The following is a 16,875-nucleotide window of genomic DNA, read 5'->3' on the forward strand; positions in this document are numbered from 1 at the left end:
CCAGACCCACTGGCTCTACAAAAACCAAAACAGAAACTTCCTGAAGGACCTCTTGAGGTCTCTGGTCCCAAGGAAGACTGGTAAAAAACAATGCCCAAATCAAATGCAAGGCCAGGAACCCCAAAATCTATGCAAGTGGAACAGGCTGCCCTCCTGCCCTCACCTCACCTCCAGTGTCTGCTGGAAACACAAGTGTATTTCCTCAACCACAACTAGAAAAGAAAGAACACTTGGCATGACGGATCTAGCTCAGTGCCATGTGCAATATCTACCCCGTCCTCCGAAGTGCTACTGCTCTTCGCTCATGGGAAACCAACTGGCCCACACTTGAATGACTTAACTACCAAATCTTTCCAAAGAGTTCTCTCCAGGTAATCCAGAGAGCTCCAGAGGGACATGCTGTTGCAAACAATAGGACATACGACAAACAACCAAAAATATCCCCTGAACTAAGAAAGTGTTAGTGCTTTCAACTTCCTACCCACAGTCACGCCTCAGGGGTGGGCTCGGGGTCGAGGCAATCACACCAGGAAGGGCTTGCTGCACAATGGACAGCGGCACAGTGCCAACAGGGGTGTGGGAGCCAGAGCTCCAGACAGACCCTGTGAGCCCTCAGCCAGCACAGGACAGCGTGGGTCCTGCCACCCCAGAGTTTATCCACACCTCCATTCTCAGCCTGCTGAGCTGCATTTTATTTTCACCATTCAACTTTCCGGAGGGCTGATGCCAGCATAAAAAAAAATGCCTTTGCCCTGTGGGCTATTACATCACAATTTCAACTGACAAGCAAGGTGGGGGAGCCGACCGGAGCAGAGCGAGTAATCTATCTCACAGAGGTTTGGAACTGTACAAAGGGCAATTCCAATGCAAGCCAGTCTGGGAGAGGAGTAGGGTGGGGGAAGGGTGAGGAGAGAGGCTGGGGCTTCAGAGCCAGACTCCTGGACCGCTACCTGTACAAGTTGTCATTTAACCCCTCTGGGGCTTACTTTCCTCATCTGAAAGTGGGACAATACTAATGATTACCACGCAAAGATATGGAAAGGGTGAAATCTGTTACTTTGGATCATTGGGGTTTAGAATGATATGTTTGCTACAGGAAAACATGCCATGCCTGGCCTGGCAATATGCGACAAGGCCAGTGAGTTTGGGGCAAAGCCTGAGTTACCCTCATCCTCAGCCATCAGCCTCTTTCCCTCTCAGAAAGAGGACTCAGGTCTCCCCCATCTACTACCTGCACAGACATTTCCTGCCCACAACCCAAAATAGAGCTAACAACTTGTCTCCCCCTTGCTAATCAGAATCTAAAAGGAGTCATTAAAATTCCCCCAGTCGCCAAGCCCTGGGTTATGTCAGATTTTATATCAGAGATAAGTGAGTGAGATGGGAGGAAGCCAAGCAGTGTACCTGCCTGAACACGACCTGAACATCAGAGAGGCCTTTCTTTTCACACTGCGATTGAACAGGCCACCAAAGAGACAGCAGTGGAGTGGGGCTAACACAAACATCCTGTGAGACACCCAGCCCAGTGCCCTGGACATAGAGGGGGCTGGGCTCTAAGGTTGGATCCCTGATGCCCGACCTTCCCACCCACATCCCCCAATATCAAGGAGCAGCAGCCTGTGGTTTCTGAATCCAGGGCACCCGCAAGGGATACTCACCTCGTAGCCAAGCCGGGCGGCACGCTGTAGAAGGGTTTCACCAGCGTTCTTATTGACAATAAGTCTCCGTGCCTCAGGGGGCATCGGGCGCGACTGGGTGGTCTCTGGAGGGGAGCTTGAGCGAGGCAGCTGTGAGGACTGGGAAGCTGGTAGCAATTGTTGCAAACGGTCAAAGGGCTTCTGGTCCTGCTTAGCTGGTGACAGATCATAGTCGGAACTGGGCTCTGGCCGCTTTCGGAATCTCCTGACAGTCACCTATCACAAAACCAGGCAGCGCACACATTTAAGGCTTTGTTCCATAGCCCCCTCTTCCTTGAGTTACAAACCCAAGTAGAGGCAGGCACTTTTTCTCTTTTGTTTGGGGGAGGGGGATTGGGGGCAGGGATTTCATTCTTACTAGTTTGAAACTTCACTCCCACCCAGGAGACATGCCCCCTATGATGGGGCAGTGACATTTGGAAAAGGAGTCCAGGAAAAGGAAAGCTTTGTCCCCAGAAGCAGAGCAGCAGGCAAGCAGGATGGGTTCACCCGGGCCCAGGGGAGAGTGAGGGGCCAGAGGTACCTTGCCATCAGCATTCTCCACATAGTAGTCCCCAGTCAGCGACAAGCCCCGCCTGGGCTCCTGGGGGATCAAATGCTTGGTTTTACACAGTCTCTTCCCGGATGGTTTCTCACTGTTGTCGGTGTATTTCTGCAGCAGGGAGGCAGCCTGGCAATCCTCTTCTTCGTCTGTGCACAGCACATCTGTCTTCTGGCTTTCTTTAATTTTCTGATGTTTGGCAGGCGGCCTCGAGGCTGGCGTGCAGCTTGGCTGAGTCTGCTTTTTGCCGCTTGCATTGGTGGATGAAAGGCTCTTCATGGGCGGAGAGCCCGAGAACACAGGCAAACCTAAATCCAGAGGGGGTGGCGGGAAGGAGGGAGGGGGAGAAGAAGCAGGCGTTACATAGTTGTAGCCAGTATGGAGAGAAAAGCCCATTGTTAGCCCTGATCACTGGAGTGGCTTCAGCTTTTAAAGATATACCAATTATGTTTTCAAAGCATTAATATTTTAATTATCCCACACTCAAATGGCAAATGGGTTAACCCACAAAATGCCAACTGGCAAGTTTCTTCAAAGGCCTAGGACAACAGGATAGAAGCCAGCCCTTGGTGCTCTATTCGCTCCTGCCCCACTGGGCCTGGGAACTTAGGCCCTTCCCAAGGATGGTCAGTCTGGTGCTCAGGACCTAGTGACCAGACACAGTCTGAGGCTAAAGTGAGTATATGGGCAAGCCCTGGGGGGTCACCTAGATTCTCCTTCCTGCTCCTCACCCATGGGTTGGGCCAGGAGCAGCCCAGAAAGTCCAGCTGCCTCCTCTCAGCTGTGCTCCTCCCTACATACTCCAGAAGGAAGTATGGGGGCTGGAAGGATATCATGAAAGAACTCCCCACCTGCCACCACCTAGTCAGTCAACTTCTATGGTGGCTCAGGTTTCCTTCCAGGGCCCTTTCCCACATAGGGCAGGTTGTCTTACGGTGGCCTCTTCGTACCTTGTTCATTATCACTGGACTTGAGGGACTCTTCAGACCAGCTTCTGTTGCTTTTGGCCTCTGCCCTTTTCCTGCCAGGTTTGTCTTCGGAGATGTTATTGCCTTGGGCAGTGGCCTCAGGCTGAGTGGCCTGGGTCACTTCCTTCCTGCCCTGCCGGCCAGGTTTGCTCTCTGCTGCCGACACCTGCTGCTCCCACCGTTCTCTAAGGTGCAGCAAGTGGCGTTGTTTTTTAGGATGGAGCCCTGTTAATTCAATGCACACCTTCAGGTTGGTCAGCTCATTATAATGTGGGTCTTCTAAGTGGTTAGAGGAATTGTTTGTCATTTCCCTCTCAGGCCAGTCATCTAATGGAGAAATAACTACAAATTAATCAAAAAGTCCCCTGGGAGGGGGGAACAAACTGTCTTACGCATCACTAATGGGGTGGGGGAGGGGAGGGGTGTGGTTGCTATCTCTGCTGGAGCTATCATCAGGTCTTGGGAGGGGCCTATTAGCCTTTGGCCATCTTTTGGGCCCAAAGATCTTTCCTGCCTCTGGCTTTTGGGGGAGGGAGGTATGAGTGGGTTCCCCAGGGCTCTATGGCAGGAAATAATCCACTGCACCACCCCGTGACTTCCCCGGGGCACCCTGTGGTAAGAGTGGGTCCACACGTATCCACCTTTGGCAGCTAAACAGGCAGCTGAGGCTGACCTAGCTCACCTTTGGAGACCCGTCTCCGCTTGGCTTTCAGCAGAGGGTCCTCTGGCAGCTCTTCTACAGTGGTCTCAGTGTGGGTACTGTCACCTGAGACTTTGCGTTTTCTGTCCAGCTGGAGGGTGGGGTTGCTTGGTATATCTGCAGCTGTCTGCTCTGTGGGTGGCTCGCTTACAGGCTGCCTGTCCACAAAGTACTTCTCCACAGGCAGGTCTTTGTCCTCCAGGGATTCAAAGGGGTCATGTTTGTTTCCAGCACTATAGTCACCTGAGGGAAGAGGGGGACAGTAACACAGATATGAAGGTTCAAAGGTCACCACAAGAAGGCAGGATTTGGGGAGCGGGCATGTCCTCCATGCCCAAGGTAATCTGCCACCAACAGGCCTTTCTGTGGAGACTGGGAGCCTCACACACTGGAAGCATAAACCTGTCAGAAACAGAACGCCCCACAGGAAGGGCAGCTGGAGACAATCAGCTTGTAACAGCAGACAGTGGGGCATGTATCACTCATGACTTTCTCTTTCTACTTTATTTTAGAGTTGGGGCACAAACGAATCAAGGAGATGAGGCATCGACACTCTCTCTTTATAAAGCACACGATGAAAGAACTTCCCTCCTGCTACAGCCCAGCTGGTCGCTTTCAATGGGGCTCAGGTCCCCTCCGGGGCCCTTTCCCACAGAGAATGGGTGACCTCAAAGCAAGATCCAACCAAGCCAGGGCTGACCCTTCCCCGGCAACACTGACTGAGGTCATTATTTTGAAATAAAAGGAAGGCTGCTGTAATAAAGAGACCAAATATCCCGTAAATGTCACGTACAGAAGGGGTAACACTGATGCTCACGTGGGCACTGGGGGAGTAGATGAAGGGAGAGGGAAGGCAAAGAGTGTTGGGAGGCAGGGAAGGTGGGAGAGCAAGGGCACTGGTCAGACATGTGTTGCATGCAAAGAGAGTCAGGGACAATGTCAGAGAATTCAACCCGATCAGCACAAGTCCCGCCGTCCCTCTTTCTCTCAGTCGGAAGAGCTGCGTATCACTGCAACCGAGGAGCTGCTCCCATTTCCGGCCCAGATGAAAATCCCTCAAGGCCACAGCACCTCAGTGACACCATGTACACCCACAAGGATATAGTCACCCCACTGGCACTCCTTCGTGCCTTCCTTCCCATGCAAGCATCTAAGGGCGTTCCAAAGACAACACACTAACCCTTTCACCATCAGGTGTCTTTGCCATGCCAGGCCTGCACTTTCTACACTTGCTCACTCCAACAGTGCCTGTGTCATTTCTGCTCCTTCTACTCAACCTGGCATCAACTTGGGGGCCTTTCCTTAAATCACCTCAGCCCAACATCTCTCCCTACTTTTGCTCTAGCCTAAGGAACAACTCATTGACAGCTTTGCGGCTTGCCTTTTTTCCTAACACAGAAATAATTCCAAAACCATCATGGTGACATTCAGGTGTTCCTTCAAAATGACCCTGCATGTCACCAGGGGAAGGAATTTAGTGCTTTGGTAACACTGAGCCGAGTAAGCCACCCACGTCCATTTCCTGATGAAATAATAAGCATAGTCCACATATGCTGATCCCTTTCCCCAGTCCACTTCAAATATCACCTCCATTGTGACCAACCCTGCTGGTTCCCTGGTCCCCCCTTCTCTTGGGGGCATCCCCAAAGCTCAGTAACAGTGAATTGTGAAGATAAGTGTCACCCTGGCCTTGGCTACACTGTGCTCTTAATCGTGGAAGGAGCCCAATCAATTTCTCTTCAAGGGCGCCCCGTAGGTGGGACAGAGGGGCCACGTGCACTCTTGCAAAAGATTGGTAGAGTTGCCCCAACCATGTCGGTTTTCCACCGTGGCAGCATTCCAACACAAAGCTGGAAGCAGCCGGAGGAAACCCGCAGCTAGCCCAAATCTCTGGCCCGTGCAGAGAACGGCTGCGACTCTCTGGCTGCTCTGTGACCCTCTTAACCGTTCTGGCAGTAACAGCGCCACTTTACAACTTGGCCCCCTTCAGTTGTAAAGTGGGAATATTACTGCAAGCCGCCTCCCGGGGTGGGCTTCATAAACAGGCCCAGCCGGCAAAGGGAGGCAAAGGGAAAGTTGGGAGAAATAGCTTTAACAAAAGGACACCAAGACTCTGAAACCAGCTGGAATTATAGGCCCCATATGTATGAAATTTAAGGATGTAAGCTCTCTTAGTTACACCATTTGACTTTTCTGATCCATTCAACCATCCCAGAAAGCCCCATGGGAGGGCTTTCTTAAGAACCACCACGTGCAATTTTAAAATTAATTTGAAAGTGCACTCTCCCACCCCCTTTTTAGGTAGGAAAGATGGTTCAAACCAGGTGTTTGAAAGCAGAGGTGACTGGGTGATGACACATGCCTTCCAGGGTCACATCAGATAGCAGCTTGGCATGTGTGGGGCTATTCTGCCCTGTCACCTCTATCCACATCTGAGATGGTCCCTAACCAAATTAAACATCATTTCCACATTTCACGTTTTACCTCCAGGTCTCCTAGTCACCGGAGTCTGTAACAGTCCTGACCCTGTCTAACAGGCATCTTTCTCAGGGAGCCAGTTTTCCCCTCAAGTCTTCACTCTCATGGCAAGCTTCCTCCTAACAGGGAAATTAGATTGTATCTTCCTCCACCCGACCTTTTCCGCCACAGGGCCAGCCCTGCCCACTGTAAAATACCACCTAGAAGACTAGTGATGACTTATTTCAGAGGCAGTGACTGGAGACTTTGTCTCCCTGCTCCTCGCTGAAAGACAGCGCCCCTATAAGCTAAGGCCTTCCAGTCTCCTCCAGGCTTCCCATGTGGTAAAGCTGCCGGGGTGCAGAGGGTGCCCCTTCACCTTCCAGGATAAGGAGCTAGCCACACAAACACCTGCCTTTCCCACTCAGCCAAGGATGGCACTTGCAGGCAGTCCACTCCTGCCTTGTCCCAGGGGTCCTGCAGTGAGACGTCTGTAGTTCCTCATCCTGAACTATATGATCAGGAAGCCGCCATTAGTCAAGTCGGCTTCACTGACATCACCCACCTACTTACCACCCACATAGTTCAGTTGCTTTCTTCCCCATTTAGTACAAGGATCTTTTCCTACTAGGTGCATATACCCTTCCCCAAACCCCGAGCCTCTCAGAGCAAAGATTCCAATTCCCCTCAGTGCGCCTCTAAGACCTTACTTACTTATGCGAGTAATAATCCTAAAGAACACCCACCCTGACTGCCCAAGATACACATGGCCACCAGCTATGCAGCAGAGACTCCAGGTCGCATTCCTGCATACCAGATTTAGATCTCCTAGATGAGGATATCCCAACCACAACCCACAGGATTGTCCTTGAGGGCAAAGGAGATGGAGATAGATATACGGCATTCTAACTATCCTCCATCATCACTACTTTAGGCCCTTCTAAAAGTGGGAAGCCATGTGCCCTTGGTCACTTGATGTAAGCAGATGTGACTGTGGTGATGTTGTTCGTGGTTTAACACTTGATCCCTGCAGTCTGGTCGTATGACTCAGCACATACATCCCATAATTTATCATTGGTATGCCATAGCATTACTTCACAGAAGCATTGCCATGGCAACATTCACAACTCACTGTGGCAACAAAGCACCTTCACCACTGGTGAGCCAGGCCCAGTGAACCCTACACAAGGTGGGAGGGTGACCCATGATTGAAAGTCCCTCCTCTACAGGTAACTATAGTACTTCCAGGAAAGGCTAACCTTGATAGAACTTACACCGTCTACAGAAGAGACATGGGAAATCTCTGTTCTGAACTCTAAAGTAGCTTACAAAGCACACAGGTGCTCAGCCAGAAGTTTCCTGAGCTAAGAAGTTTTGTGAAGCCGTTTCACTCGTGCTTCTTCCAGTTCCTGCCTAGGCATTGCCACTGAGCAGGTGCTGGGTCTGCCCCACCCAAATGGCCAGTGAGGGAGATGGTCACTCAACACTGGAGAAGAAATGAACCGAACCCATGTCTTCTGTCCCTTTCTATCCTCAGAATGCCACTGACGGTTCCTATTTATCAACATCCAAGCTTGAAGAGTCTCTTGACTCACTTGTTGAACTTCTAAAAGAAAAACTTTCCCCAGCCACCCCACCATCACAAAGAGTTAGCAAAAATTGTGGCCATTGTGTTTTCAAGTTCAAGTTAATTCACCTTTCTTAAGTGAGCCTCTCCTAACAAAATGCACCCACCATATTAGAGGCTCTAGAAGGGGTCCTATACCCGCTTTGTGACCCCTGCCCCTGGCTCCCACATGCTCAGAGCTCGGCTCTTGGCCACACTGACACTCATTAGAAGAGAACTGGAGAAGGGAACCAATATGGAGCAGTGCCCAAGCCCATGCACACTCAACACACAGGGGCCAAAAGGATAAGAAGGCCCATTAATCTGCAGCTGAATGATCCTAGACTCTTCTGTCCCCTATATGAGACGTGGCAGGAACGATAACAGGTCCTGTAGATTACTACTCTTGACCAATCACAAGCCAGAAGTCCCCCCAAAACTGGGAATGGTGACTCACACCCCCCTTTCATTGCCCCAATCTTCAAAATTGAACCTTTCACCAACCCCCAAACCCTTTTCCTGCCCTCAGTAGTCATTTATGGCTCACTGGGACATGTCCTGGGTTCTCCAGGAACAGAGCCCACTGCTCTAAGCTTGGAGAAGTTTAGGAAAAGCCTCTCTGAATCATCCAGGGCTTGGGCCCTACTCTCCAATGGCCACACTGAATTCTCATTTCTAGGTTCAACAGAAAAGATGAGGGAAGACACAAACTTCTCTGGCAGGAAGGCTGAGGTTAGGACACAGATGTGAAGGACATGGGCCACCCTGGGTCTGGCCATGTTACTGGAAAACCAGAGAAAGGGAAAGAATATTTGAGGCTGGTAACTTCCCGTTTCCTGCCTCTAGTCTCCCTCACCATCCACCCAATACAGAGACAATTCTCCCTCTCAAGAACTTTCCCCTCCTCAGAGGAGCACCTGCCCATGAACTAGCCTTTCCCACTTCTACCAGGTCTTCCCAAGAAACTTCCCCAAAAGCTGGCATTCTGAGACACCTCAGATGGGGAGAGCTGCATGCCTGGTGTGGGCATCACCCAGAAAAGCTTTCTTTGCTGCTTTACTTAAGAGCGGCTTGGACCTTCCATTTTCCCATACCAATCCCATGAGGTAGAAAAAAAGGGGACACTTTTACTTTAGGTACATCAAGAATTCCTGCCATTCAGGTAAGGCCACCTATGACTAGCAACAGAAACTTCCTTCTTTTGGACTAATGTGGAACAAACTGGTCCTGGTATGGCCTAACCAGAACCCTGGCCACAGGCTGCTGTCTGACCCCAAGGATGAGCTGGGGGATGCGGAAGAGAGTGCACTCTAGGCAGTGAGAAGCATGCTCTCCTGACCACAAATTCTCCCAAACTCCATCAGGCGCCGATAAATGAACTATCTGTGCATGGAATGGCAAATCTATGACATCCAATGGCACAGAGCTCACACCGCACCCATGATCCTGGACTGTCCTGCCTCAGGAGGATTTTGTACCCAGTCTCTCAGTGTTCACCCAAATGACCTAATTCATCATCACCAACAAAGTTTCTGAAGGCTGGTGTGGGCTTCACGTCTCAAGCATGCACATTTAAGAAATGAGAAAGACCTCTCCATGTGCTGCCAACACACCAGGCAAGGAAGGCTAGTGAGGAAATCCCAAAGTCTACCATAGCAGCAGACCAGCTGCTGGGACTGAAGAATAACTTGAGGAAAGCACAAGCTTTCCCCCCACATTTTGTCTCCAAAATATAATACTCCTGTCCAGTGGGAATAACCTCTTCATTTACACAGTGCCCTTCAATTGTATTGACTCCCAATGATGACAAACAAACCCGCCACGGAAAATAATTATGCTCATTTTTACGGCGCCTTCATCATCCTTCAATCCATTTCAACAAAACCTTTGCCTTTGGAAGGAGAGTACAAGTACACCAGACTGTCACTGTGGCAGGTGGGAACCACCTCTAGCTGGAAGTGTCATTCTACTGCTACCAAAAAATAAAAACAGAACCCCCATATCTGGCCCTGATCAGTTGGGTGACACCCCGCAAAGTGGAGGTCACTGGTTTGACTTCTGGTCAGAGCACATGCCTAGGTTTTGGGTTTAGTCCTCTGTTGCTGTACGCAAGAGAGGCAACTAATCAATGTTTCTCTATTGCATTAATGCTTCTTTCCTCTCTTTCTCCCTCCCTTCTAAAACATAAACAAATATATAAAAATTAGAAATAAAACATATCTGTATCTAGTACAAAAAAGAACACAGATGTGCTCAACTTACACTTAAAGTCTCCTGCTGCCATTCCTCTAACTACAGCAACAGTGCTTTTCTGAAAAAGGGGACACGTCCCAGGAAATAATCTTTCCCAAGTGCCTCAATTCCTTGATGCCACAACGTTCAAAATGACAACAAACCCTTCCTTCCACACATGGCAGGTGTGGCCTATCTCTCCAAGCAGCTGCCAAGTGGACCTCAGGCCATAGTAAGTGAATTGTTTCCTCTCACCTCCCTCAGGTCTGGTAATAGCTGCCCTGTTTTCACCAACATGGTACTACACACAAGCCTCTAGGGTTTACTCACATCTCTCACTGTCATTCTGGTCAGCAATGGCCTCCTCCAGGGCGACCGACTTTGGCTTTTTGTCCTGATTTCCTTTCAAGGTTTCCCACTCGGCAGGGCTGAATTTGCACACCTCGGAGTCTTTGGTTGCTGGGTGGCCACCTTCTCTCTCTTTCATCTCCAACTCTGAGAAGCGCATCATTGCACGCTAGAAAGAGAACGAAGATGGGGAAAAAAAAAAACACAACACCTTACCATAAAAGCTATTTCATTTGCCTTACCTTAAAGGAAAGTATTTTCAAAGAAAAGTTTGCCCAAAACCAACCACAATTTATGATACAACTGAGATATTTTAAATTTAACAGATAAAAATTTAAGAGTATCTATATGTAAGTAGCCACACATTCTTAATTCATAAAAGTCATATGTATAGATACATATGCGGTGTGTATGTATAGCCATACATACACTATTGCATAGAGACAGACATTCTCTTTTGAAGGTAAACAAAACAAAAACACAACGCAAAGAAAACAAAACAAAAACACAACAGAAAAGAAAACAAAGTGCACAATGAATAAAGACGACCATGGCCCACAAACTTCCCTTTGTATATTTGGAAATGAAATTTAACTCAAAAGGTTTATGTAAGATTCTAGTAATAAAAATTTGAAGAACTGACCTCACAGTAAGCAGCGGGTAGACATAAAATACTGTCCTCTTGTAATCCTTCCATCTATGTAATTAAAATGGGCACTCAATGGATCATTTAGATAACTTCATCCATTTTTATAAGCATAAACTAAATCTTTTTTTCTTAACATTGCAAAAACAATTTGGCTTTATTTTTTAATTAAAAGTAAAATATCTTAAGGAAATTCCTATACAACATCTATCATTCACTAGCAATTTAAATACATACTCTATCCCTTTAAGCGAGCTTTTATTTTTTGGTGAAAAAAAATTGCACGAATCCCACAGACATGCGGCTGCTACACACCTCCACCAAGTATCATGTAAGGCATCCTAAGCGGCACTTCTAGGTATATTTGTTAACGTACAGCAATGGCAGAGAAATTAAAAGCAATTGATAGGCAAATGTCATGCAGTCTTTAGGTAGCCTTCACAATCATTACAACTTCCTTTATTAGCATTTGAATGGAGTTCTCTTAAAATCTACAGAATAACTTAAAATAACCAGACACACAAACTTCCTAAGTGCTACCACTCATGTCCCCTTACTGGCCACATTTCATACATTTAAATTACCATAAGCTTCATTAACCAAATCTGTCCAGCGTCCTGACCTACCATAATCCCTCAGTCCTCTTTACACATTAAAAAAAAACTGACAACTAGTAAATTACTGAAATTCAGGTGTGGGGCTCACCTGCAATGCCCGCTGCTCCCGGCTGAGCTGACTGGAATCTGCATACAGTTCAGTAGTGACACACTTGAATCTGTCACCCACATAACCAGCAGAGTTGGCGATTCTCTTTGCCAGCTTAGATGGCTTCGGTTTCAGCACTTTGCCATCATTTGATTCTGCCTCATCAGCTCCATCTTTGGTATAGGTGGGGGTGACATCCACACTTGGTGGGGCACCGCTCACACAAAATGGTTTGGGATCCTCTTGGGTTTTACCAAAAGTTACAGCAGGGCCATCGTTCCCTAGTGTTGGCTCCAGGAATGGAGTGGAGACCTGCATTCCCAGGTTCTCCTTATTGGTTCCTGCTGGAACATTCTCCTTGCTTAAACTGAACACTGACTGGCCCGGAGCCTGTTTGAAATTATAGGCTTCGTGGAAGTCACTGATGCGCCCCAACTCCTCTCTCAGGGCAATGAAATCACGGTGTGGCTGTAGGGCCTGGTCAGTCAGGGCCTTGCTGGGCTCAGTGGTCTGGCCAACACTCTCGGCTGCGAAACCGGGTTTTGGCATGTTTGTGTCAATTTTAGCATCTGACTCCTCCCGGAGAAGGTCTACATAGACAAGCTTGTCGCTTTTGGTGACAGTTTTCCCTTGATTCCAGCTGGGGCTGGGCTTTAGATTCTTGTCGGTGGGAACATCTGGATGTAACTTGGTGTTGCTAGCTTCCAACATCTCGGAAAAGCGGTTCCGGAGGGTTGAATCCTCATAGCGGGTTCTCTCATGGGACCTGGACCTCTTCTCTGGCTTCTCCTCTTTTGTGATCTCTAAGGGTGCGTGAGGTATCAACATGGGATGCACCATGCCCAAACCCAGCGCATCTTGGTAGGTTACAAACTCTGGCCTGCCAGTAGGCAGTCCATAGGGCAGTCCAGGTTTGGGGGCCAGGTGCCCAGGAAAGAGACTGCCGTTGGGCAACAGAACTGGATGAGGATAGACAGGCCCCTTGCCATGTAAGGAGAGGGGACTTATAGCAATGCCCTCAGGTGCTGGGTAAGGGAGGTAACTCCTGGGGTAGGGAATTGGGGGGGACCTGAACGCGTCACTTGGAGAGAGAAATATTGAGCTTGGCGGGAGGCCATTCTCGCTTGCTTTGAAGCTCGGTTCTGGGTTGCTGGCTTTGGCGTTCTTGCTGCTGGTGCCACTGCTGTGCTTGGCAGGCGTGGTCGGAGGCTGGCCCACATGCTGAATGACGGATGGTGTGGTGTCCACAGAGCTCCTGCTAGTCTTGCTGCCATCTGCACTGGCATTTGGGGCTGGTGACGCAGAGGCTGGACGGCCTGCACTGGACACTGCCCCAGAAACATTAGTGACCACAGCATCTGTGCCACCCATGCGAGGACATGAAGAACTCCGCTGCTGTGGTATTGCCCAGTCCAAAGCCTTGTTTTTCAGTGGCATGCCCTTGCCATTGTTCTCTTCATTGGGACTTGGCCCAGGCACCACCCAGGACGAGGGAGCTGTGCTAATGATTTCAGATCTATAGATAGCACAGCCGTTTCCTGGAGGAGATAAGGTTTCTTTTGGAATCTCACTTCCAGAGAGCACTAAACCACTTCCAGCTCTGCTGTGAACCAGGACCGTGGGAGCCATCTTTTTCATGTGCTCAGCTTTGGAAGCATCTACATCCACCACTTTAGAAGATAAGTCCAGTGGCTTATCAGTGACGTCTTTGGTAATCGTCTGCTTCTCCAAGAGAGGAGGTGAGCCGCCATCTTTCCTGTCCTGAGCTACTGTTTTCCGAGTGTGCCCGGGAACTGGCTGGGCACTTTCGGCCCCTTCTGGAGTCTTAGGGTACTTGCTGTTGGAGAGCCTGGCCACAGGGAACTCACTGCTGACTGTCATGTATGGCTTCGACAGGGTGACGGAAGGCGAGGTGGAGATCCTGGCATAATGCTTATGGAAATCAGAGTAGGTGTCTGCAGTGGGCTGGGAGGGAAGGTGGACTCGAGGTGAAGGCCGAGGCGAGGGGGGCAAGAGGAGAGCCGCATCCCCTGGCAGGCCACTAGTGACCGGCTTGGCAGAGGGCACTCTAGGCTGTTTACTGTTCTGGATGTGGGGATAGGTGTGAGAATCTACAGGGTTCCCGGGACTGACGCCCATCTTCCAGGGCAAGCTTTTGTCTGCGCAGTGGACCAGAGGTGAGATGGCTGGGGAGGCTGAAGGCGTTGAGAGCCTCATGGGTGAGGCCAGGGATGACGGGATGTGGGGACTGACATAGTGAGGCGGCGGCAAGTAGAGAAAGCGCTCCCCATTGGTGCAGACTGGAGAATACAGTGGCTGGGCCAGGCTGTAGGACTGCTGAGGTAGCAAGGCCTTGTACATGTTTAGAGAATACTTATTTGGCGACTCAAGGAAAGGGTAGATGGCTGGTGTGGCACCCTCCATGTAAGGATTGACCCAGGGCAGCCGCAGGTAACTAGCACCATTGATGTTGAGAGGGCTCTGTTTGTCGCTGGCAGGCCTGTCCAAGCCCAATGTTTCTGCTGTGGGTACAGCACTTTTTTGTATTCCAGGTGGTGTTTTGTATATAGCACTGAAGCCATTTGGGGGTTTTCCAGGGACAGTGGAGGCCTCCACTGTTTCAGGTGTATTCGGTTTGAACTGTACCTCTGGGTTTCTTTCGGAAGAAAACCCAAGACCACCTAGAGTGCTCGTGGCAGTCTCTCGACCTTTTTCTGAGCCCAGTCCACACAAACTAGAATAGACGATGTTGCCTGGGACACGCAGCCCTTCCCGAATCAGGCCAGTGCGGTCCATGCTCAGTGCTGTCAGGCCATCAATCCGATGGGCCGCAGTTGCGTCCACCTTTGCAGAAGAACATGGATGTTACTTAGGACATTCCTTCAAAGCAGCCTGGCCCACCCTTAAGAGAAACTACAAACTAGCTCAATAATGACATCAGCCTCAACATCTGAGCAGAAAGAGTTAAGAAGGAAAGGATTCGCAGGGTCTCTGGTCTCCTCCCCACTCCCTCAAAATCCTCTGCTGCCAGTTCAGTTTAGTATCCTGAAAGCCCAGAAAATGTTGATCCCTTTAGACTGGAGACCCATACATTATTATTCAGTCATCTATTAACTCTGGAAAATTCACCTCAGAAAAAAACTTTGTAGCAACTGAAACACACCCACTCTACTACTCTCAGTACCACCCTCACAGCATGCAGAACTCGCACTAACCCTTCCTGGTCCTGCTGGACTGGGTTTTTCCTGGATGTTAACATAACAAGAAAAAATCTTCAGTGGGACAGGAGGAATGGAGGACTTTAGCTATCTCATTTCTAAATCAATAAAGAGGCCACAGGTCAAACTGCGGTTGCATGTTTTGACTTCTTCTCCCTGGTGTCTGAAGAAGGTTCTGTGTTACATATATTACTGGAAAGGTAAGCCCGAAGGGTCTACTTGGAGGCTGGAAATGTACCCAACTGGGAGTGCCGATGTGGCACGAAGCTTAGAGAAGAAAAGGCAGCACATATCCCACCACTCACTAAAGGATGTGCACCAGGACCTGAGGTGGAAAGAGCTTAGGTGAGGGCCTTGCCCTGCAGCAGACAGAACATTTCTACTCAGCCCTGTCCTGAAACTTCCTGCTCCTTGCCTCCCCCCAAAAGCCCTTAATCGTATGCAAATTAATGTACAATTGATTACAGATCACTGAGATTCAGATAGCACATCAACAGAAGCCATTAATCTCTTACCACGTTGTGGTTCAAGGGATTTTCCTCCCTTAGTTCCAGTCTGGCCTTTGAAGCGTCACCATCATTTACAGGAATTTTCCTATTTAAAAGGACACACCAACTTCATGAAAGCATTCCTCACTTAATCCATCTTTCACAGATCACCCCCAGAAAAAGATCAGTTTCTAATAACTCCACTTTTTTCAATTGCCCTTAAAAAAATCCCCTCCCCAATGGCCCATAATGAAACTTGTCCCCAAATGGTGACTTGACTGGACTTGGAAAAACAAAGGCAGGCCAACAGGGATGTGAGATCACGAATATGACCCCAAGGTGGGTAAGCCAGAAATCAAGCACGACCATTTCTCCAGCACAAGCCAAGTAGGCCAATCTAGGCTCTGCTATCCTAAATGACCCTTAGAAGCTTTACCTGAGGACAGACATTAAGTAATACAATGGCCAAAGACCAAACCAGGAGACAAAAGGCTGGAGTCTACTGGTTGGTCATATCAACCACTTCTGTGTTACCCACAAGGTCAGGCTTTCAAAACTTTCCCCCAAAGTTAGGTACCATGTCCTCTGAAACACGTTTCCACGGTAATGACAAAGCCATATTTGACTGCCTTTTATCAAAATGATGAGGGACACACACTACTATACAAATGTCAGCTGCTCTAGGCTCCAGAGGAAGCCACACATCTGTGCCAGGCTGCTGCGGCTGCCCTGGGACTTGTTATCAGAGAGCATCGATAAAGAAAGCGCCTGGTGCCAACTTCCAAATCCCCAGGATAAAATCACTGACAAGCCGCAGAGGAAAGCTTCATCATTACCCCGAAAACCAGCTTTAATCATCTACTTCGTAGATGCCTCTATCCCACACCCCCAAAATTACTGATCAGGAAGCATAATAGAGTTGTCAGGTGACTGAAACCATGAGCCAATGGCCTTGCAGAATGTGTGTCAGAGGATGCCTAGAAACCCTTGGCTTAAATGAAGTAAAGGGTGGCTATCTCCCCAGTTATTACTGAGCAAACTATTTGTTTTAAAAGCACATTGAATGCCGATCCACCTGGGTCCGCACTCCTGACATTTAGAGTTAAAGCAGCATATAGACTGGGATTAATTCTCCTTCATAAATATGAAATAATAAATTAAGGACGAAAGTGCATTGAAAGGCCGCTTTAGGGGCTAATCTTTTAAAGGGCGGCAATGCTTCGCTGAGCTGGGTTGCCGCCTGTTAAAACTGTAAATCAAGGGCTGCCA

At 49.0% G+C, this 16,875-nt stretch overlaps 1 protein-coding gene across 10 annotated transcripts in view; it reads right to left on the minus strand.

Moving 5' to 3' along the window:
• BCOR (BCL6 corepressor) overlaps positions 1–16,875 on the minus strand; it is a 112,583-nt gene that overhangs the window by 7,601 nt on the left and 88,107 nt on the right. For 7 of the 10 annotated variants that reach the window (XM_037053855.1, XM_037053856.1, XM_037053854.1 and 4 more), the window contains exons 3-10: positions 15,634–15,712; positions 11,901–14,744; positions 11,193–11,246; positions 10,532–10,718; positions 3,889–4,149; positions 3,189–3,533; positions 2,221–2,546; positions 1,659–1,913 (exon numbers count right to left, since the gene is read on the minus strand). In XM_037053855.1, the coding sequence (XP_036909750.1) occupies positions 1,659–1,913; positions 2,221–2,546; positions 3,189–3,533; positions 3,889–4,149; positions 10,532–10,718; positions 11,193–11,246; positions 11,901–14,744; positions 15,634–15,712 (4,351 nt within the window). The remainder of the gene's footprint in view (positions 1–1,658; positions 1,914–2,220; positions 2,547–3,188; positions 3,534–3,888; positions 4,150–10,531; positions 10,719–11,192; positions 11,247–11,900; positions 14,745–15,633; positions 15,713–16,875) is intronic. The other 3 variants (XM_037053858.1, XM_037053859.1, XM_037053857.1) reach the window with 3 other exon arrangements.

This window comes from Sturnira hondurensis, unplaced genomic scaffold (genome assembly GCF_014824575.4).
Source record: "Sturnira hondurensis isolate 20B ecotype Veracruz unplaced genomic scaffold, ASM1482457v3 Scaffold0008106, whole genome shotgun sequence".
Taxonomy (NCBI): Eukaryota; Metazoa; Chordata; class Mammalia; order Chiroptera; family Phyllostomidae; genus Sturnira; species Sturnira hondurensis.